We start from the raw sequence: 24,314 nt of genomic DNA on the forward strand, positions 1-24,314 counted from the left end.
TTCCTTGCTCAGGTAATTGTCAGGGAAACGGGGAACATGCTTTGTAAAAAGGATAGGTGGAACAGGACCAGGATATGTCTGCTAGGGGCAAAGGTTGATGACGTTGTAGAGCGGATATCATCTTTTAAGGGCACAAAAGGTGATATAGTTGTACACATTGGCCCTAATGATAAGAAGACCGGCAGGCAGAATTACTTAACAAGTACAGGTCACTGTTGAAAAAACGCCATGAATTAGGGTTGAATTTGAAAGTGTCTGCAATTCTGCCCAGACACGATAGGAGGGAGTATATGATGAGAGCCTTGTCGATCAATTCAGCCCTGGAAAGATTGTGCAAGGCTCAAGGGGTAGAATTTTTTTCAGCCTGGACTGTACTTGTTAACAGGAGAGACTGCTTCTACAGGGATGGGATACACTTAAATAGAAAGGTTGCAAGAATATTTGCTGATGCTATCGAGACAGTGTTAGGTGGGTCGGAAAACTGCTAGCTTGGGGGGATACAAAGACTGATAGATTAACAGTAGCCACTGGCAGAGGTGAAAGTGGCCACTGGCAGAGGTGAAAGTGATTCTTGCACTGCTTCTATTGGAATGAGCAGAAGCCTGAAAAACAACATGCAGGATATTTCAGAGATTGCTGGGAGTCATTGCGGTACAAGTAAACACATGGGTTGTGTTAGGGTAGCTAAGAATAGGAACAGGTGCATGTATACTTGCGTGTACACCAATGCTAGGAGTTTGGTAAATAAATTTGATGAATTTGAGGTATTGCTCAAAACATCAAAGGCAGATATTGTTGGGATATCAGAGACGTGGTGTCACACAGATATAAGGAATGCAGAACTGGAATTTGGGCAGCACAACGTCTGCACAAAGGATAGACAGGATAGGAAGGGAGGAGGGGTTATGCTATTAGTTAAGAAACACATAAAATCCAAGGAAGTGAAGCCAGTCGACATCGCTGTACAGTGCAGAGTCGAGTAAGTTTGGTGTGACATAAGCACTGGGAGATCAAAATTGAGAGTAGGAGTTTGCTATAGGCCTAATGACTCTGATGAGTATAATAAGAAACTGTACAGGGAAATAGAGTGGGCCAGTACATCAGAGAGTCTTATAATGGGGGATTTTAATTTCCCAGATACTGACTGGAATTTGTGGGTTGGTCACTCACACACTAGCAAGGCTTTTTTGGATTAATTGGATGATGGTTTTCTACATCAGCATGTTCAGGAGGCAATTAGAGGGAGTAATACTCTTGATTTGATTACCAGTAGTGATTCTTCATGCATTAAGAATCTGCAGATAAAGGAACCACTAGGTGGCAGTAATCATAGTGTGCTGAAGTGGGATTTACTCAAAGAGGTAACTACCATCAGGGGTAAAGGGAAGGGTTATTGCTTTCGTAAAGGCAACTACGATGGTCTGAGACAGTATTTAAATTCTATACAGTGGGACCGACTGAAGATGTTACCAACAGCAAATTCAAAATGGGAAGCATTCAAAGAACTTATCTTGGAAGCTACTAGGCTTTACATACCAACTAAGAAATATTGTTCAAGGTTTAGGCCTAAATGGATATCAGATGAACTAATGAGACATATGACAGAGAAGAAAAATGCATGGGATACATATAAATTAACACATGACACAGAAGCCTATGATAGATACAAGTTGATCTGTAAACAAGTTACAAAGGAGGTTAGGCAGGCAAAGGCAGATTACAAGAAATCTTTGGCAAGGGATGCAAAGAAAAACAGCAAAGAGTTCTTTACTTATGTAAATTCTAGAAGGAAGGGGATGAATCAGATTGGTCCACTTGATATTGATAGATCAACTGTTGATGATCCTGCTCAGGTAGCTAACAAACTAAATGAATATTTTGCATCAACATTCACACATGAGGAGTTATTCAGCGAGGGGAATGCCAGAGGTGAGTGAAACTCTGACAGTGAGCTGGATGATTTTGTAATAACTGAGAGGAAAGTGGAGGAGAAATTGTTGAAGATAAACATAAAAATGGCACCCGGGATAGACGGGATCTATCCAGTTATATTAAAGGAGGCAGCAAAGGAAATAAGCAAACCCTTAGCCATAATTATGAGAGCTTCCTTGGACTCCGGGGAGGTACCCACAGACTGGAGATGTGCAAATGTGACCCCAATTCACAAAGGAGGATCAAAGGCTGACACAAGTAATTATAGACCTGTGAGTTTAACTTCTGTTCCAGGAAAATTAATGGAGGCACTTGTTAAAGAAGCATTGCAGGATCATCTAGACAAGACTTCAGTTATAGCTCAGACACAGCATGGTTTTGTTAAAGGGAAGTCTTGCCTGACCAATTTGATTGGATACTATGTTGCAGTCACAAAAGAACTGGATGCAGGGAATAACTTTGATATTATACACTTGGATCTTAGAAAAGCTTTTGATACTGTTGCACATGGAAGACTGCTGCACAAACTGGGGCATTGGAGGCAAATTACTGCTATGGATAAAGGGGTGGTTGAGGGGGGGAAGACAGAGAATGGTAATCAATGGACACTGCTCATCGTGGACTAATATTATTAGTGGAGTCTCTCAGGGTTCAGTTTTGGGTCCATTATTGTTCTCTGTATTTATAAATGATATTGATGATGGTATATCAAGCTTAATGTCCAAGTTTGCAGGATCTGGAAAGGTTGAGCATATGGGTTGAGAGGTGGCAAATGAAGTTTAACATTGACAAATGTAAAGGACTACATATGGGAAACAGCAACCCCAGAGCAACGTATCAACTCTGTGGTACAGAATGAAAAAGTACCTGGGGGTAATAGTGCAGGCAGATATGAAGTTCTCTGAGCAGTGCAGACGGGCTGCAAGAGGAGCTCATGGTGTCTTGTCAATGATATACAGGAATTTTTCTAGCAGGGATAAGGAGGTTATTATTCCCTTGTATAAGGCAATGGTCAGGCCACACCTTCAGTACTGTATACAGGTCTGGAGGCCTCATTTCAAGAAGGATGTAGAGCTGCTGGAACGAGTACAGAGAAGGGCAACAAGATTAGTGAATGGAACAAAGGATTGCTCTTACGAAGAAAGGCTTAAGTTTTGCAAATTACAGTGTCTGGAGACTAGGCACGAGCAAGGTGATCTGATAGAGGTGTATAGAGCCTTGAATGGTTTGAGCATGCTCAATGCTGATGGGATTCTTCTTCTTGCTTAGAATAATCACCTAAGAAGGCATAAATTCAAATTGAGGGAAGACAGATGTAGGATAGACGTGTGGAAATTTGCCTTTAGCCAGCGGGTAGTTGGTTGGTGGAACAGACTTCCATCCCTTGTCGTGGAAGTTGATAGCCTAAATAAATTTAAGGCTGAGCTGGACAGGTATTTCGAACGAACGGAGGGGTGAAGTGGAAGTGGGGGTTTTTTTTTTTTTGGCTGATGCTGCATAAGCTTGCTTTCTTGCATCATCTACCTCTACTAATGCTAATGTTCAGTTGCACATTAGCATTAGAATTATCATATGCCTCTACTAATGCTAATGTGCAACTGAATCTTCTGCATTCACCTTTATCCAAGCAGCCAGGTCATTTTCTCTGAGAGTGCCACAAAGTATGTCGCAAGCAGCCTTTGCTTCTTGTTCTAAAAAAAAAAAAAAAAAAAAATCTGCTAATTCAAGGTTATTATTAGTGATCTTGTCTTTTCCAATACATTTTTTATAGCAGTTTTCAATTGCAGTTGAGCTTACTTTCTCCCAAGGTAATCCAATATTTTATGCAATGTCTTTTAGTGTTAATGTTTTCAGATATATACTATAACTCAAATTTCTGAGTTCAAAACACTTCCACGATAGTAGGCTTTGAAGGCTCAAATAATGCCCTAATCCATGAGCTGGATTAGTGCAGTTGTGTTCCTTGGCAGAAATGCAACTCTGATTTCAGGACATCAACCAAAGAATGAGCTGGGCAGTGATCTAACAGTAACAGAGCCTTTTCTTCAAGTTTTTTGGAAAGCAAGTGGCATCTCACTGATGGTACAAACTCACTTTTAAACCATGAAGCAAAAATATCACTTGTCATCCAAGCATTGGAGCTATTTTTATAAATCACAAGTAGAGATTTCATGGTAATCTGACTGATTGTTTAAAACACTGGGAAATTTGACTTTTACCAATGCACAATGGCTTTAGCTTGTGATTTATAGTCTTGTTTGTGCAGTAACAAGATATTCTTTATACCCAGTAATTCTTAATACCCAGTGACTTGTTAGGAAAAAGTTTATAGTACAGTGCCATTTTGTCACAGCTGTACATCTGAAAATTCACCATCTTGAATCACATTATGCAGAATTCAGAAAGTGCTTTTGCTGCTGTAATGTAACCAAATACAGATTTGCCTACAAGACTAACTTGGAATATCCCATGATGAGCCTTCCATCTCCAAAGCCACCATTCAGAAGCTTTAAATGTGTCATCATTTCAACTAAGTAGCTTATGTAATTTAAGTGCCTGTGCTTTCTACTGTGCCATGCTTCAGTAGAAATTGCTTGTATAAGCATTATTATTATTATCAGCCATATGGTGCAAGGAAGCCTGAGGCTTATGCTGCACCAGCCAAATGAATTACCCTGAGAGAGAGAGAGAGAGAGAGAGAGAGAGAGAGAGAGAGAGAGAGAGTTGATCCACATCACTTTTCCCAAAGTCTAGTTTTCTTTCTCTGGAGGCCTGCTTCATTTTCTAAGGAGTCTAAGAATGTATGCAATTTTTCTTCCTCTTTCATCCAACTGAAGATCGTTCCTTTTGGAATTCCACACTCGCAAAATATACTGCATTTTATTTTGCCACTCTTAACTCTTTCAATAATCTTTAACTCTTCTTCAATTGTATAATTTGTTCTTTTTGGTGGCCATTACTACAGTCCTACTGATTTCCTAATTTTGTCGTGTTTATTTCCAATGCCCTAGAATGTACCATGTTTTAAAAAAACTAAATTAAAACTAAACTCTCCAGTTTATCATAGTGCTGAAGTGAAGTCACGTGATTTCTCCACAAATCACTTGTCAGTTAGTTTATGTATATTTTTGTCTAGTTTTAGCCCTTAGCAGTTGCTATCCTAAATGTAACTTCTAGCTGAAGAAAGGATGTCATGTGCTGTTGTTTACAAAAATTTACTTTGTAACTAAAGTAGCACACTTGATGAACAGTAGTTGTATTCCCCTCCAGCTGTTTGTAATTAGTGTTCCACTGATATACTCCCCTTTATTGCATCTCTAGCTGAGGGGAGAAACTGGGTGCATACAGTAATTAGTCTATGATGCATCCTGTTGTTTATAAAAATTACTCTGCAAATGAATATACTGAAGCAAATATATAGCCAAGTTTTAGTTAATTTCCTGTCTTGGGAATATGATAGTCAGATGTACAGTAGATACGAGTATATGCAGTATTCACTTTTTCCAGTTTCCAATATGAAATTGCTAGTTTTTTTGAATACACTACTTTTTTTTTCAGATCTTGTTTTGGGGACATGATTGTACCAGCAGTACATCTGAAACAATGGCATGAAGGAACATATTATATTGAGGTTGTGCTGTATACATGGATTATCCAATAAATTTTTTGTTTGTTATTCATTTGCTTTTCACTCTCCATTTAATTTTGTCTCTTTGTTATTATTATTATTTACTTTTTTAAAGCTCAGTATCCTCATCGCTGCGAAAATGCAGTGTATCAGTCATAGGAAAGTGCGGCCGACTTTTTGTATGTAAAACAGCCCCTATTGAAATTAAAAACGTCATGTATTGGTTTAAAAATTTTTTAAATGGCCCTTTGGCCTTTTAAAATATATATGCTGTATAGAGAAACAGAAGTTTGAAGCTTCCTCTTATATGGCTGGTAAACATTCAACACGTCACTTTGCCATTACTGATGAGTGGAGTGGGTTGAAAAAATTTGCCAGGAAACATGGCCATAACACATGTACCTACCAGATCTCATCGAGGAAAGGCTGGGATGAGAGAATGCGTAGGACAGCAGATAAAATTCAGTGATTTACACATTTATTGAACGTAGTTACTCCAGTAGATGAAAAAAAAAAAAAAAAAAAAAATCATTTATCAAAAATAAGCATAGCAGTCATTAAAATTTCATGAAAAAAAAATTACCATAAATCTACTGCATTCAGATATACAGATGGGGATTTTGTCAAACCTGGATTTTATGGCCTTCCAGATTTCGGGATTCCGAATATGGAATCCCATACTGTACTTCTCCACTGGAGCAATACTTTTTATTTAAAGTGCACAGTTTGAAAACCAAGGCAATTTGTAGTGAAGTATCTTCACAACAGATCAATAGACCTAGTAGCAAACTTAGTTCTCAATACTACGTTCACACTGAGGTTAGTGCCCTAGCTGTGCAACATATTATTGCTCTTTTACTATGAAGCTCTTTTGCCCTAAATTCATCAAATATCATTTCATATCATGAATAAGAAAATACTGAAAATATTACTTCAACACAAAATCTTGAAAAATAATTGTCACACACTTTAAGTCAAATGAATGAGAATATATAGTATTAAAATTTAACACTACATGAGGTGAGAGTCAAAGTTCCAGCTTGTTTCAATAACAAAGGCTACCTTAGTCATGGGTCTCCCTGTTTCCCTGAAAAGCAGTCCCCTTTAAAGTTAATATTCTGAGTTCAGCATTTCTGCTACTGTATTTTGTTTTGTGATTGCTTTCAGCCCATCTGCAATTCTGGCTGGATATCAAATTTCCATCCTTTTGGGCAGCAATTTAATCTTGGGAAACAAGATTAGAGTATACAGGTGAGGAACTCAGATAAGTTGTTCTAGGTCAAAAACTGCTGTACACTCTAATCTTGTGTTTGCCAGGGCACTGTTGTGGTACAGCTACCAGTAATGATTGAGCCACACTATTTTCTCATAACATCTTCCTTCAAACATCTAAGGATTCCATTATCCTTGAATCACAGTTTTTCTTGCAGGAATGACTTCTTGATCAACAATTCCTTTACTCTCAAAAAGCACAACTAAGATGTATCTCACATTAGACCGAGTCCTATATTTTTATTTTTTTTTTTTAGACATGGGGACATGGACTCTTCTATTGGGATGCCTGTTGCTTTGTTTCTGAGTCATAAACAGAATTTTCAACTCCTGTTAGAATCTTGGAAAAGTAGCTTTGTCCTTTCTAATGTGATACAGCAGGTCCTGGCAATCAGACAAAAGAGCTTCTTTCTACTCATGATCTACTGCATGTTCAAATATTTTGTTAAAATGCACCAGCATGTTCCATAAGAGAGCCCTAACTTCACATGCCATATCATTAAAGAAATGTTGTTGGTCTTGCTTAATGACACAATACAACACATGGTCTGTTTTCATCAGTCCAACTTGACAACGGATGACCAGAAATGTTCTGAATCTCCAATCATCATTTGACCCCTTTTGAACCCGAAGAACCACTTGAATGTCCATATCCCCTACGACATCAATAGTGAAAGCTGTTTTGGTGGGTTTAAAGCAAAACTGGCCACAAACTCTTTGCCCCTTTATATCAGCTATTTCACTAATCACCAGTGGCATAGCCAGGGTAGGGTCAGCAGGTACATTGTACCCCCTGCCAAAATCTAGTATTGTGGTGCTTTTTAGCATTAGGCAATTCACACTTTTTTGTGAATGTATCTGCTGACAAAAAATTCTGACTATGCTACTGCTAATCACAGAATGCAAAGAACGAACACGATTGCATAACAACACACCAAAATAATGCTGAAACTTAACTAATCATAATGAAACAATACAATGGTATGTAGTTGCACAAAGCTGTATTGCTTATCATATTAAATGCTGCTTATGCTCCTATCTGCCACTACAGGAACTTTTAGCTCACACTTCATATGCAGTGTTAATCCTGGACAGTAATAAACATCACCTTTTCTCAATAAATATTGAAACTTAACAGTCTTCTATAGGAGTTTATGAAGTTATTTATGAATATTATATAATAAAAACTAACCTTCAGCACCAATGATGTGTGGAGGATCTGAATCGGGATTGGTACCAGGTATGAGACCTGCCATCACACTATAGTCCATATTCTCATCAAGTGAAATGAAAGGAGCATTCCAGCGGGGTATTGGTGTGGTTCGAGGAGTAGTACGTGGGGTGGTAACAGGAGATGTGAACATACTGAGGTTTGTGGGACTGATCATGCCACTCATGGCACTAACAGGACTTATGCTTGAGTAAGAGAAAAGCTGAAAATAAATGGCAATTCATTTAGAACTCAAATGCAATGTCATATATAGATTTTGCTGTTCTTAAGAATAAAGAGGTATTTTTAAAAATAGTACATAGTAAAATAGAAGAGGAGTGGTGGAGAGAGATTAGGAAGATAGCAGAAAATGAAAAAAAAAAAGAATAAAGGAATGACTTTTCGATGTTAGGTTGAGGAGAACTGCTGTAATAATGGAATAAATCCTAAGAAGGAGGAGACATAGTAAAATGATCTCAATAAGGGACTCAAATTTCATACTTCACATATCCAGCTATTGATCGATTGAACCAATACAAACTCTGCAAATATAGATTTCCAATTGCAGATGTCTTTTTACTAATAAAAGAGGTGTGGCAATAATAAAAAACAAAGTACTCCAATAAGTTAAAAGTTAAGAGTTTTAAACTCTAGTTTAAAACTCTTATTATAATATTTAGGAAATATCTATTTAATATCCATATGTGAAAAGAAGTTATGCTGTTATTCAAAATAAATTTACCAAAAAAAAAAAAAAAAAAAAAGCTGGGTTGGGTTGTAGCAGTGAATTTTATTTTAAAAATGTCAGCATATGATATTTCTTTCTTTCCCCCACCCCCACACAACAGGGCAAGTTCCCTAAACATTATGATAAGTGGTTTACACTAAAATTTAATTTAAAAGAGAATTTTTGGATTCATAAATGAGTACATAAAATGAAGAAAACTTTTAAAGAAGAAAATGTTCATCTAAACAGTGATATCAAATACAGCCTAACATGCTTCAGTAACCAGATCTTGGTTTCCACGAGGAACAAATATGTTCTCTCCTAGAGAAAAACTTCTTAAAATATTGAAAAGCATGGAAGAACTACATTACTGTAGATTATGAATCTAAACTAAAGCAAAATTTTACTTCAGCCAGTGGGTGGGTGGGTCAGCTATTGGACAAACTCCCATCTGGTGTTGTAGAGAAGAGTAGTTTGAATAAACGCAAGGAAGAACTAGAACTGTTAGAAGGGATGGACAGGTGATAATATTGGGAAGCGTTGGCTATTTTTTTTTTGACTGATGCTTTCTTCCATCGTTTGCCATTGTTAATACTAATACTAAACTAAAAAACAGGCAAAGTACTAGACATTTGAGGCTACCAGAGAAGGTCAAGTCAAAGCTTTCATAGCAGTTTGTAAAAAAATGAATTTATTCCAGTCAAGGAATAAAGTTTTTTTTCTTTAAAAGTTACCTATTTTTTCTCATTAATGTTCTTAATTGATACTAGCATTAATTAACTGGATAAAATCTGAGAAACTTCCATTCAGAACTATTGCCTTTTATCCTGGAGTACAGTATGAAATTATCTGGGAAGGCAAAAGCTCCAGACAACATTTCTGTGGGCATTTAGTTGTCCCAGGTAGCAATTTTTGCACCATGATCCTCATAGTACTTTACCAGCCTTAAAATGCATTTTTTTACAAAGGTGGGGGCATCACAGAATAAAATTCCTGCACATTCCACGACATCACATATGGTGAGTATGGGCTTAGCACACCCAGGGTCCTGAGCCAGATATCATCATTCTTCTCTTTCTTGGTGATTCCCTTCTACTTCTCTCTCTCTCTCTCTCAGAAGTGACTCAGAAATTTTTTTTTTTGGCTGGTGCAGCGTAAGCCTCAGGCTTCCCTACACCATATGGCTAATAATAATAATAATAATAATAATTGTTATTATTATTTTTTTTTTTAGGAGCATTAGCAATTAAGGCCATATTGCTCCGGGGATATGCAGTGGTCATTCCCTGACCTTTCCACATCCTCCGTATTTGGTGGTCACGGGCTCGAACCCTGTTAATCAAGAAGCGTGTGCTATGCACTGCTACTCCTGCCTACCTGGATATGGAGGTGCTAATAATAATAATAAACATGGCATACTAAAATGCAGTTGTTACTTTCATTTAGCCCTCCCCCTATGGTTTTTGACATATTTGAACTGTGTTTTAATTGATTTAAAAAAATTTCTTTTTGTATACCAATGGTAAGCTGATTTTAATTACTGTGTACACTCGAAAAGAATAGCGAAAGCTTAAAAAGCTTACTATGTACATAAACTTAAAAGCTTACTGTGTACATAAACACTGTGCCATAAATTTTTGCTAAGATATCAAATATTTAAGAGTGCACACACACACATAAAACACAATGTGATAACTCTTTTTAATTTAATATAGAAAGCAATGTGGAGGAATATGAGTTTGAAATAAAATGGTATGTGAAAATTACATTTGTTTTTACCACCTGTTGTTGTGGAAGTTGATAGCTTAAATAAATTCAAGGAGGAACTGGACAAACCTTTAGAGGGAATGGTTGTATGAATTTTTTTTTTTTTTTTTGGGCTGATGCTACATAAGCTCATAAGCTTGCTTTCTTGCATCACATGCCTCTATTACTAGTACTATGGTAAAAGATACCAGACATGAATAGCATTAGTAGAGGCATATGATGCAAGAAAGCAAGCTTATACAGCATCAGCCAAAAAAAAAAAAAAAAACTTCCACTTCACCCCTCTGTTCGTTTGAAATACCTGTCCAGCTAAGCCTTAAATTTATTTAGGCTATCAACTTCCACAACAAGGGATGGAAGTCTTCCACCAAACAACTACCCGCTGGCTAAAGGCAAATTTCTGCACGTCTATCCTACATCTGCCTTTCCTCAATTTGAATTTATGCCCACTCAGGTGATTATTCTGAGCAAGAGGCAGAATCCCATCAGCATTGAGCACGCTCAAACCATTCAAGGCTTTATATACCTCTATCAGATCACCTTGCTGGTGCCTAGTCTCCAGACACTGTAATTTGCAAAACTTAAGCCTTTCTTCGTAAGAGCAATCCTTTGTTCCATTCACTAATCTTGTTGCCCTTCTCTGTACTCGTTCCAGCAGCTCTACATCCTTCTTGAAGTGAGGCCTCCAGACCTGTATACAGTACTCAAGGTGTGGCCTGACCATCGCCTTATACGCCTTATACAAGGGAATAATCATCTCCTTATCCCTGTTAGAAAAATTCCTATATATCATTGATAAGACACCATGAGCTATTCTTGCAGCCTGTCTGCACTGCTCAGAGAACTTCATATCTGCCTACACTATTACCCCCAGGTGCTTTTCATTCTGTACCACTGTCAGTGTAGTACCACAGAGTTGATACGTTGCTCTGGGGTTGCTGTTTCCCATATGTAGTCCTTTACATTTGTCAATGTTAAACTTCATTTGCCACCTCTCAGCCCATATGCTCAACCTTTCCAGATCCTGTTGCAGCAGCATAGCGTCAGTAGTGTCCTTAACAACCCTGCCAACCTTTGTATCATCTGCAAACTTGGACATTAAGCTTGATATACCATCATCAATATTATTTATAAATACAGAAAACAATAATGGACCCAACACTGAACCCTGAGGGACTCCACTAATAACATTAGTCCCCGATGAGCAGTGACCACTGATTACCACTCTCTGTCTTCTCCCCCTCAGCCACCCCTTTATCCACAGCAGCAATTTGCCTCCTAATGTCACACTGCTCCAATTTGTGCAGCAGTCTTCCATGTGCAACAGTATCAAAAGCCTTTCTAAGATCCAAGTATATAATATCAAAGTTATTCCCTGCATCCAGTTCCTTTGTGACTGCATCATAGTATCCAATCAAATTGATCAGGCAAGACTTCCCCTTAACAAAACCATGCTGTGTCCGAGCTATAACTGAAGTCTTGTCTAGATGATCCTGCAGTGCTTCTTTAACCAGTGCCTCCATTAATTTTCTTGGAACAGAAGTTAAACTCACAGGTCTATAATTACTTCTGTCAGCCTTTGATCCTCCTTTGTGAATTGGGGTCACATTTGCACATCTCCAGTCTGTGGGTACCTCCCTTGAGTCCAAGGAAGCTCTCATAATTATGGCTAAGGGTTTGCTTACTTCCTTTGCTGCCTCCTTTAATATAACTGGATAGATCCCATCCACCCAGGTGCCTTTCTTGTGTTTATCCTCAACAATTTCTCCTCCACTTTACTCTCAGTTATTACAAGATTATCTAGATTACTGCCAGAGTTGAATACACCTCTGGCATTCCCCTCACTGAATAACTCCTCATGTGTGAATGTTGATGCAAAATATTCATTTATTTTGTTAGCTACCTGAGCAGGATCATCAACAGTTGAACCACCAATATCAAGTGGACCAATCTGATTCATCCCCTTCCTTCTAGAGTTTACATAAGTAAAGAACTCTTTGCTGTTTTTCTTTGCATCACTTGCCAAAGATTTCTCGTAATCTGCCTTCGTCTGCCTAATCTCTTTTGTAACTTGGTTACAGATCAACCTATATATCTATCATAGGCTTCTGTGTCACGTGTTAATTTATATGTATTCCATGCATTTTTCTTCTCTGCCATAGGTCTCATTAGTTCATTTGACATTCATTTAAGCCTAAAGCTTGAACAATATTTCTTAGTTGGTATGTAAAGCCTATTAGCTTCCAAGATAAGTTCTTTGAATGCTTCCCATTTTGAATTTGCTGTTGGTAACATCATTAGTTGGTCCCACTGTATAGAATTTAAATACTGTCTCAGACCATCGTAGTTGCCTTTACGAAAGCAATAACCCTTCCCTTTACCCCGATGGTAGTTACCTCTTTGAGTAAATCCCACTTCAGCACACTGTGATCACTGCACCTAGTGGTTCCTCTATCTGCAGATTCTTAATGCATGAAGAATCACTACTGATAATCAAATCAAGAGTATTACTCCCTCTAGTTGCCTCCCAAACATGCTGATGTAGAAAACAATCATCCAATAAATCCACAAAAGCCTTGCTAGTGTGTGAGTGACCAACACACAAATTCCAGTCAATATCTGGGAAATTAAAATCTCCCATTATAAGACTCTCTGATTTACTGGCCCACTCTATTTCCCTGTACAGTATCTTATTATACTCATCAGAGTCATTAGGCCTATAGCAAACTCCTACTCTCAATTTTGATCTCCCAATGCTTATGTCACACCAAACTGACTCGATACTGCACTGTCCGGCGATGTCGACTGGCTTCACTTCTTTGGATTTTATGTGTTTCTTAACTAATAGCAAAACCCATTCTCCCTTCCTATCCTGTCTATCCTTTCTGTAGACGTTGTACTCCCCAAATTCCAGTTCTGCATTCCTTATATCTGTGTGAAACCACGTCTCTGATATCCCAACAATATCCGCCTTTGATGCTTTGAGAGCTATACCTCAAATTCATCAAATTTATTTACCAAACTTCTAGCATTGGTGTACACGCAAGCATACATGCACCTGTTCTTTTTCTTAGCTCACCTAACACAACCCATGTGTTTACTTGTACCGCAATGACCCTCCCCGCAAGCTCTGAATTATCCTGCATCTTGTTTTCCAGGCAGCTGCTCATTCCAATAGAAGCAGTGCAAGAATCACTTTCACCTCTGCCAGTGGCTACTGTTAATCTATTAGTCCTTGTATCCCCCAAGCTAGCAGTTTTCTGACCCACGTGTGGCCATTTTGTAAAAAATGTCTGTTGTTGCGTTGAAATTAATGAAAGTGCATTTCAACACAACAGTATAGTAAGTATAGAGAATTTTTATTTTTTGCTCATATGGAAATAGATATGCTATAAGCTTGTGCATGAAAATTAGTTCCAAAAATACAGCCTTCATCAAAGCATACTAAGATTTCTACACTAAGTTCCATTAAACTGGCAGTTATTCACATAGCCTGCAGGCTTGCTTTAGAAGGAAGCAAAATGTTACTGAGAACATGTGCGCAGAAATAGATTGTGACAAAATTTATCACTCTCCAAAGAAATTGGCGAGTGATATCAGGGAATTGCCAGGGAAATGGGAAATATATAGTGCAAAAAGGATAGGTGGAACAGGACCAGGGTATATCTGCCAGGGTCAAAAGTTGATGATGTTGTAGAGCAGATATCTTTTAAGGGCACAAAAGGTGGTATTGTTGTACATGTCACTAATGACATTAAGTGAAGGAGATCTATGGACTTACTTAATAAGTACAGGTCAATGTTAAAAAAAAATCATGAGTTAGGGTAGAATTTGAAATGTCTGCAATTCTGCCCACACGTTAGGAGGGAGTATATGATGAGAGCCTGGTCAATCAATTTGGCCGTGGAGAGAGATTGTGCAAGGCTCGTGGGTTAGAATTTTTCTCAGTGTGGTCTGTGCTTGTTAACAGGAGAGACTGCTTCTACAGGGATAGGATACACTTACATAGAAAGGGTGCAAGAATATTTGCTGATGCTATCGAGGCAGTGTTAGGTGGGTCAGAAAACTGTTAGCTTGGGGATACACAGGCTAATAGATTAACAGTAGTCACTGGCAGAGGTGAAAGTGAATCTTGCTGCTTCTATTGGAATGAGCAGCATCCTGAAAAACAAGGCACTGGGGATTTCAAGGACTGCTAGGAGTCATCGCAGAACAAATAAATACATGGACTGTGTTTGGGGCTCTCATAAAAAAAAAAAAAAAAAACGAAGAGTAAGAATAGGTGCACGTATACTTGCATGTACAACAATGCTAGGAGTTTAGTAAATAAATTTGATGAATTTATTGCTGGTCAAGATCAAATGCTGACATTGTTATATCAGAGATGTGGTGTTGCTCAGATATAAGAGATAAAGAATTTGAATATGGGGAATACAGCATTTACAGAAAGGACAGACAGGATAGGAAGGGGGGGGGTTATGCTCTTAGTTAAGAAGCACATAAAATCTAAGGCAGTCCATCCAGTTGACATGGGTGGCCAGTGCAATGTTGACTCCGTTTGGTGTGACATAAATACTAGGAAAATAAATTTGAGAGTAGGCGTGTGTTATAGGCCTAATGACTCTGATGAGTACATCGAACAACTGTACAGAGAATTAGAGTGGGCCAGTAAATCAGATGGGTTGATCACTTGCACAGTAGCAAGCTTTTGTGGATTAATTGGGTGATTGTTTTCTACAGCAGCATGTTTGAGAATTATTATTATTAGCCATACAGTGCAAGGAAGCCTGAGGTTTATGCTGCACCAGCCAAAAAAGAAAAAAATTCTGAATTACCCTGAGAGAGAGAGAGAGAACAAGAGTCAGAAGTAGAAGGGAATTACCAAGAACAAGAGGAATGATGATATCTAGCTCAGGACCCTGGGTCTGCCAAGCACATACAAGATGTGAGCCTCTGGGGTAAGCAACAAGAGGGAGTAATTTTCTTCTTGATCTTATTATTAGCAGTGATTCTTCATGTGTTAAGAATCTGCAGATAAAGAAACCACTAGGTGGCAGTGATCACAGTGTACTTTTGAGATTTATTTAAAGATGCAACTACCAACTACCATCAGGGGTAAAGGGAAGAGTTTTTGCTTTCGTAAAGGTGACCACAGTGGTCTCAGACAGTTTTTAAATTTTATACAGTGGGACAACTGATGATTATATCAACAGTCAATTCTAAATGGGAAGCATTCAAAGAATTAATCTTGGAAGCTACTATGCTTTTTCATTCCAACTAAGAAATACTGTTCAAGGTTTAGGCCTAAATGGATGTCAGATGTACTAATGAGACTTGTGGCAGAGAAGAAAAATACATGGGATGAATATAAACACTCAGGTGACACAGAAGCCTATGGTAGATATAAGTTGGTCTGTAAAAATGGTTGATATAAAAATGGTTTGACTGTTGATGATACTGCTCAGTTGGCTGACAAAATGAATGAGTATTTTGCATCTACATTTACACATGAGGATGTCTGTAGGGAAGTGAAGGCCAGAAGCTTATCAAACTCTGGCAGAGCTAAATGATTTTGTAATAACTGAGAGTAAAGTGGAGGAGAAATTGTTGATGTTAAACATAAGAAAAGAACCTTGGGTGGATGGGATCTATCCAGTTATATTAAGGGAGGCAGCAAGTGAAGTAAGCAAACCATTAGTCATAATTATGAGAGATTATTTGGATCCAGGAGAGGTCCCCATGGACTGGAGTTGTGCAAATGTGTTCCCAATTCACAAAGGGTGACACAAGTGATTACAGACCTGTTAGTTTAACTTTTGTTTTAACTGGTTAAAATTTTCCCTTTATTTTCCACTACAAGATCATCTAGATCAAACTTCAGTTATAGCTCAGACACAACATGGTTTTGTTAAGGGTAAGCCTTGTCTGACAAATTTGATTGGATACTATGATGTGGTTACAAAAAGGAACTGAATGCAAAAAACAATTTTGATATCATATACTTGTATTTTAGGAAAGCTTTTGATACTATTGCACATGGAAGTCTACTGTACAAATTGGAGCAGTATGGCATTAAGGACAAGTTGCTTAGTTGTTGTTGTTGGACAGAGAATGGTAATCAATGGACACTGCTCTTCATGGACTAATGTTATTAGTGGAGGCCACCAGGGTTAGGTGTTGGGCCGATTGTTGTTTTCTGTGTTTATCAATGATATTAATGAAGATAAATCAGGGTTAATGTCTAAGTTTGTAGACAATATGAAGGTTGGCAGGGTTGTTAATGACAGTAATGATAGTACACTACTGCAACAGGATCTAGTAAAGTTGAGCAGATGGGCTGAGAGGTGGCAACTGAAGTTTAACACTGACAAATGTAAAGTACTGCATATGGGTAGCAGTAACCCCAGAGAAATGTACCAACTGGGTGGTACTACACTCAGGGTAGTGGAGAATGAAAAGAACCTAGGGATAATTATGCAGCCAGATATGAAGTTTTCTGAACAGTACCGACAGGCTGCAAGAGTAGCTCATGGTGTCTTTTCAATGATATACAGGAATTTTTTTTATCAGGGATAAGGAGGTGATTGTTCTCTTCTATAAGGCAATGGTCAGGCCACACCTTGAGTACGGCATGCAGGTCTGGAAGTCTCATTTTAGGAAGGATGTAGAGCTACTGGAATGAGTACAGAGAAAGGCAAAGTGATTGTTGAATAGAACAAAGCGTTGCTCTTATGAAGAAAGACTAGACTTAAGTTCTGTAAATTGCAGTGTCTGGAGACTAGGCACCTGTGAAGTGGTCTGATTGAGGTGTATAAAGCCTTGAATGGTTTGAGCAAGCTAAATGGTGATGGAATTCTTCTTGCTCAGGTTAAGAAGCTGAGGGGGCATAGATTCAAATTGAGGAAAGACAGTTGTAGAATAGATGTGCAGTAATTTGCTTTTAGCCAACGGACAGTTGCTTGCTGGAATAAACTTTTGTCTGTCACTGTGGAAGTTGACAGCTTAAATAAATTCAAGGCTGAACTATACAAACATTTGGAGTGAATGGATGGGTGAAATGGGAAGGTTTTTTTTTTGTTGATGCTGTATAAGCTTGCTTTCTTGCATCATACCTCTGCTAATGCTAAAGGTTATTGTTTTAGTCTTCTGATGTCAATGTTTGCTCAAATCATGGCAGTGAAATTATTTTTGCAGGGATTAAATCCTTTATTCCACATTAAATTTTTGTCCTGTATCTTGGTTTTCCAATAAATATGCTTAGGCTGTTCAAGATAAAATTGTTGCATATAGGAATTTGCTTGCATCCAAATCTCCAAGTTCACATTCTCGAACTTGCAAAAATTGTAAAGCAATTATTAGTCAGTCCAAACTAGATTTGGACTGACTTTTGGACTCAAAACCTGTGCTCCTGGATCATATACCTGGATAAATGTTGTGTAACTTTTTTACATGTTCTTATTCCACTAATGTTTTCCCTTCTTGGAAATTTGCTCATATCCATCCAGTTCCTAAAAAGGGTGACAAATGGTTTACATCTAATTATCATCCATTACATTTACTTCAACCTTTCTAAAGTAATGGAGAAATCCATTAACTCCTAACCAACTAACCAATTAACTCCTAACCAATCCTAGCCAACTCCAAAACTATCTAGAAACCTTCTATCTGATCAACATTTGACATTTTGTATTCTGTCAGTGTTGGTCCACTTCTAAGCATCTAATTATCATCCATTACATTTACTTCAACCTTTCTAAAGTAATGGAGAAATCCATTAACTCCTAACCAACTAACCAATTAACTCCTAACCAATCCTAGCCAACTCCAAAACTATCTAGAAACCTTCTATCTGATCAACATTTGACATTTTGGATTCTGTCAGTGTTGGCCCACTTCTACTCTTTCTAAAGTAATGGTGAAATCCATTAACTGCCAACTCATAAACTATCTAGAAACTTTCCATCTGATCGATGACTGTCAGTATGGATTCCATCAGTGTTTGTCTACTGGTGATATACTGGCTTACATTATCTACTCATGGACAAATTCAATGGAAAAGTTTGGTAAAACTCAAGCAGTTGCTGTTGACATTTCAAAGACTTTGACTGGATTATGGGAACATTTGCGCTAAGACCTTGTTATGAAGGCAATTCTTGTCCTTTATAATTTAACAGGCTAATACATTGTATAACAATGTATTAGCCTGTTAAACCTCTCTCCTAAAAGATTTCAAATGCCCATTTGGTTTAGCTTTAACTCGAACAGTTGTTCTTGACATTTCTAAGGCTTTTGATCATGTTTGGCATAAATGTTCTTCTAAATAAGTTTCAATATTATGGTTTGCCAACTGTTTTTTGAAATTGTAGTTTTCTCTTTGACTGCTCACTGCAGGTGATGGTAGCCTGCTCTCTGTCTTATAATTTCTCCACTTATACTGGTACTCCCCAAAGTTCAGTTCTTTCTTCCACTCTTTTCCCCTTGTATATTAATGGCCTTCTTCCATTGATTGGAAATCCTATCCACAATTTTGCTGGTGATAGCACATTGCATTCCACCTTTCAGTTTGAGAAAACCTTCCCTGCACAACAAACAGCTTCAAATTCTTAAATATCCAATACCAGTTCCTTAAATGCTGATTTTCAGATAATTTCCAGGGAATCAACTAAATTATCTTTGCCAGTGAGGCGAAGATAATTTAGTTGATTTCAACCCTTCTAAAACTCAGTCCTGTCTTATATCTCACAAAAAAGGATTCTTTTGTTCCTATATTATCTTTGATGAAACTTTTTTTTTTTTTTTTTTTTGTTAGTTGTTGGCCCATAGGCTTCTGTGGCCATAATGCACCTCCCAAGTTTTTTGCAGTACTTTGATCCAAGCCCGAGGCGGGAATCGAACCCGCGACCTTTGGGTTGCCAGGCAAGCACTTTACCCACTCGGCTAGCCCGGTCGGCTTTGATGAAACTCTGATTTCTAGACAAGATCACATACCTCTATTGGGGATTACCCTGACCTCTAATCTCTCTTGACATAAGCAAATCACAAATATTGGTTCCTATTTATCTAAAAAACTGGGTTCTCTCTTTTGCTCTTAGCATTACTTTTCTTCCAAACAGCTGTTCACTTTGTACAAATTACAAATCAGCCCTACCATGGAATATTGTTCCTCACATCTGGGGCAGTGCCCCTAAAAACTCTCTGTCAGGCATCTAGATTCCATTCAGAAAGGTCACAATCACCCCACTCTGTCTCACTGGCATCGTTTCTTCTGCATGCCTTTTCTCTAGATACTTCCATAGATACTGTTCTTCTGAGTTGGCTTCTATAACTGCTACTCTCTCTCTCTCTCTCTTTCTCTCTCTCTCTTCCAGACCTGTCTGAACATTCACCGCAGCCAGTCAGCATCCTTTTACTGTCCAACTTCAAACTCACAGAACCAACTTTTCTGGAACAACCTCCTACCTTCATAAGTATTTCCTTAAAATTACAATCTAATGAAATTCAAGTTTAATGGCAAGAAGTATCTTCTTAACCTCCAACTCTTGCATGGTACTAAGTACTATAGATTCTAATACCTCTTGAGCTTGGGTTTTTCATTAATAAAGATGTTCATCTCAGAGAATAATGTATAACTTAGGGTTTTTTGTATGATTCATGAACCACACAAAAAGCCCCTGGTTCTAAGTGGTTCACGAATTACATGACACCAATAAGAATTTTCCTTAAAAATTTGGTTTTCTGATGAATGTAATGGGCAATTGCCAAAATACATTATCACACAATACAGTTTTAGAAGCTTATGCAGCATCATTCAAAAAAAAAAAAAAAAAAAAAAAAACCTGACCTATCCATATCAGCAGTCCATCTCTTTTAATACTTCTAATAATATTGTAATCTTTCCTTAACTTTATTCAAAACTATCCACTTTCTCAAAAGCACATCAAAGTTTGTCCAATTACTCTCTGGCTGAAAGAAAATTTTTGCATCTATCACATCTATCCTGCAACCAAGTCTCTTACCAAAAAAAAAACACCTCCCACTATTCACAGCATGCTCCATTCAATGCCTCCCGTGGTCATCTGTCAAAAGGATGTCAGAAGGATTCTGACGAATCTTGATGCTAAGAAAGCTCCAGGTCCTGATGGTATTTCTCCACTTGTTTCTCAAAGCCTGCACTCCTGTTCTTTGCTGCCTTTTTTCACTTTCTTATTCCAAATGTGTTTTTCCTTCTGCTTGGAAATTTGCTCATATCCAGCCAGTTCCTAAAAAAGGATGACAAATTGCTCTCATCCAATTATCGTCCCATTGCAATTACTTCTACTCTTTCTAAAGTAATGAAGAAATCAATTAACCACCAACACAAACTGTCATTTGAAACCTTACATTTGATCATCTATGGACAAATTCAATGGAAAAGTTTGGTAAAACACAAGCAGTTGCTCTTGACATCTCAAAAGCTTTCAATTGTGTTTGGCATAAAGGTCTTCTAAACAAGCTTCCATCTTATGGTCTGCCAACTGTTTTTTGTAATTGGTTATCCAGTTTTCTCTTTGACCGCTCATTGAGAGTAATGGTAGATGGCTCTCTGTCTTCTAATTTCTCCAGTAATGGTGGTGCGCCTCAAGGTTCAGTTCTTTCCCCCACTCTTTTCCTCTTGTATATTAATACCCTTCTTCCATTGACTGGAAATCCTATCCATAATTTTGCCAATGATAGCACATTGCTTTCCACTTTCAAGTTTGAGAAACCTTACCCTACTCAATCAGCTTCAACTTCTCGAATATCCACTACCAATTCCTCAAATGCCGTTCTCCAGGAATTCTCCAGTGGAACAAAGACAAATTAGTTGATTTCAATCCTTCTAAAACTCAGTCCTGTCTTATATCTCGCAAAAAGGATTATTCTGCTCTATGCTTATCTTTAGTGACACTCTGATTTCTAGGCAAAATGATATATCTCTTTTGGGAATTACCCTGACTTTTAATCTCACTTTACAAACCCACTGTTTGTTTGTTATTTGGTTTTTAGGAGCATTAGCAACTAAGGCCATATTGCTCCGGGGATATGTGATGGTCATTCCCTGACCTTTCCGCATTCTCCGTATTTGGTGGTCACGGGCTCGAATCCCGGTCTAATTAAGAAGCGTGTGCTATGCACTGCTGCTCCTGCCCACCGGGCAAACACATTACAAATATTGTTTTTTTTTTTTTTTGGTTTTTAGGAGCATTAGCAACTAAGACCATATTGCTCCAGGATATGCGGTGGTCATTCCCTGACCTTTCCGCATCTTCCGTATTTGGTGGTGACAGGCTCGAACCCCGGTCTAATCAAGAAGCATGTGATATGCACTACTGCTCCTTCCCACCTGGCTACGGAGGCGCCTTCCTCTGCATCTAAAAAACTTGGTTTTCTCTTTCGCTCTCGCTGTTACTTTTCTTCCAAACAGCTGTTCACTCTGTACAAATCGCAAATCTGCCCTACCACGGAATATTGTTCCCACATCTTGGGCAGTGCCCCCAAAATCTCTTTCTCAGGCTTCTAGATTCCATTCAGAAGAGGGCAGTTGGGTTAATTAATGACTCATCTCTAACAGAGCCTCTCCACTCTCTGTCTCATAGACGTTCTGTTTCTGCTGCATGTCTTTTCTACAGATACTTCCACGCACACTGTTCTTCTGAATTGACTTTTATAATTTCCACTCTCTCTTTCAAAACAGTCCGAACATGTGCTGCCATCAGCCAACATCGATTTACTGTCCAACAAACTCACAGAACCAACTTTTCATCTTCCTCATTTATTCATTCAAATGCCATTTTTTGGAACAACCTTCTTTTATACGTATTTCCTGATAATTACGATCTGCAGAAATTCAAGTGTAATGTCAACAAGTATCTTCTTTCATCTTCTCAACCTTCAAACCCATGCACGGTACTAGGTACTATAGATTCTAATTCCTCTCGTGTTTGGGGTTTTCATAAAAAAAAAGAAAAGAAAAAAAAAGTATCTATATCTCATTATGTCTTAAGTTTAGTTTCCAACTTTTGCAATTTGCAGTGCTTGGAAATGTTTTTTGATTTGAATGGTCAAATGAACTTACAGAGGTCTTTGTAGCATGTAATAATATGGTGTCCCGTTTGTGGTTATCGAAATAATGGTCTTTTCTTTGGGTTGAATGTACTGTTATTGTCAACTAGGAGAGATAACATGTTTGATGATTATGTTCATACTGTGCCATACCATGCTGTGTGAACATAATTTAGATGCTTTAATTAATTAATAAAAGCATGTTCCTCACAGATGGTATGATATGCTACATTATTTTGGAGGATGTTCTGAGTGAGGTCACACATTGTGCCATCTCAACTCCAAAGTAATGTCACACATTATGCCATTTGACTCCAAAGCAATGTCACACATCATACTATCTGGGCTCCAAAGTGATGTGTATCATATAAACTAGCTAAAGCAGAATCATAGCGTTAATATTATAGGAAAAATTACCTCTTTAATAAATTCATCTAATTTAAAGGAAGAATCCAGTTTTTATTTGCGCAGTTTATGTCTTGACCATATTATTATTATTATTATTAGCCAATGGTGCAAGGAAGCCTGAGGCTTATGCTGAACCGGCCAAAAAAAAAATTTGAGTTATCCTGAGAGAGAGAGAATTAATTAGAAGGGAATCGCCAAGAAAGAGAAGAATGATGATATGATATCTGGCTCAGGATTCTGGGTGTGCCAAGCTCATACTTGCCAGATGTGAGCCCCTGGGGTATAGCCCAGTATTACGGTACAGCTGTTATCAAATGCAAAAATTGCTTTGTTATCAATGTTACTGCAGTCTATCGAAAATCTCTATGTTTAGTGCATTTTGGGAATCTCTTTTAGAAGGCAGTGAGAGTGCTTTTTAACTTTCACATTCATCACTGATAACCAAAGCTTCCTCACTTTGCTTGGTGGTCAGCAGCTCTTCTGCTGTTGCTGTAGCATATCATCATCATCACTCACCTTAACAAATTCCTCAAATTCTCCAACAAAATCCATATGCTCCTCCAAAGTCTCCTATTCTTCAATGCTGTTATCACATCCATTTGCTGGCCCATGTTTTTCAATGATAAAAGCCACTTTCTGTGAAACAGCTGATTATTATATTTCATATAATACTGTAACAAGCAAAATAAACATTATGAATAGCATCCAAGATATTTTACTTTGGCTGCAAATTGTTCCTTCCATGTGTTGTAAATACCTAATCAAGCAGGATTTATATGTTCTCTTGAGGTTATAAATAATTCCTTGATCCAACTGCTGCATAAATCTGGTGGTATCAGAAGGTATTAACATGCTAACTGTGCCATGATGCACATGTGAGCCATGAGGTTTTAATCCACTTAGAGGGATTAAAAACTGATTTTAGAACCATTTTCTTCCAATTTGTTGGAAGGAAAACTAGATATTTTTGTCAAGCAACCTTCACCAGCAGCTGAATAATTCAGCCATAGTGAGAAGAAAGGCCAAATATGTGCTGTACAATGACCTACAATTATCACAATGTTCCACTTCTGAAGACATTCTGTCCATTGCCAATAATGGAAAAATTTTGGCCACAAGCCAATAAAGCTGATTGGTCTCATATTTGCATGGACAAAGCTTGGAAACTTTCCTAAATATTTTGTACTGCCATCTGCTTTGTAGTATAAAATAACTTAAATTGAAGGTGTTTTGCTTTGGAAAAAATTAAACATTAATTAATTAGCATTGTACCAAGCTCTGCATTAATC

The 24,314-nt window shown here is 37.9% G+C and overlaps 1 protein-coding gene across 12 annotated transcripts in view; it reads right to left on the reverse strand.

The window, feature by feature from the left end:
- The window catches only part of LOC150078475 (nuclear factor 1 X-type-like), a 798,656-nt gene that overhangs the window by 47,108 nt on the left and 727,234 nt on the right, over window positions 1-24,314 (reverse strand). For all 12 annotated transcript variants that reach the window (XM_090384797.1, XM_090384789.1, XM_090384790.1 and 9 more), the window contains one exon: window positions 8,025-8,265. In XM_090384797.1, the coding sequence (XP_090240923.1) occupies window positions 8,025-8,265 (241 nt within the window). The remainder of the gene's footprint in view (window positions 1-8,024; window positions 8,266-24,314) is intronic.

Source organism: Mastigoproctus giganteus, chromosome 11 (assembly GCF_048544385.1).
Source record: "Mastigoproctus giganteus isolate SK-2022 chromosome 11, ASM4854438v1, whole genome shotgun sequence".
Taxonomy (NCBI): domain Eukaryota; kingdom Metazoa; phylum Arthropoda; class Arachnida; order Uropygi; family Thelyphonidae; genus Mastigoproctus; species Mastigoproctus giganteus.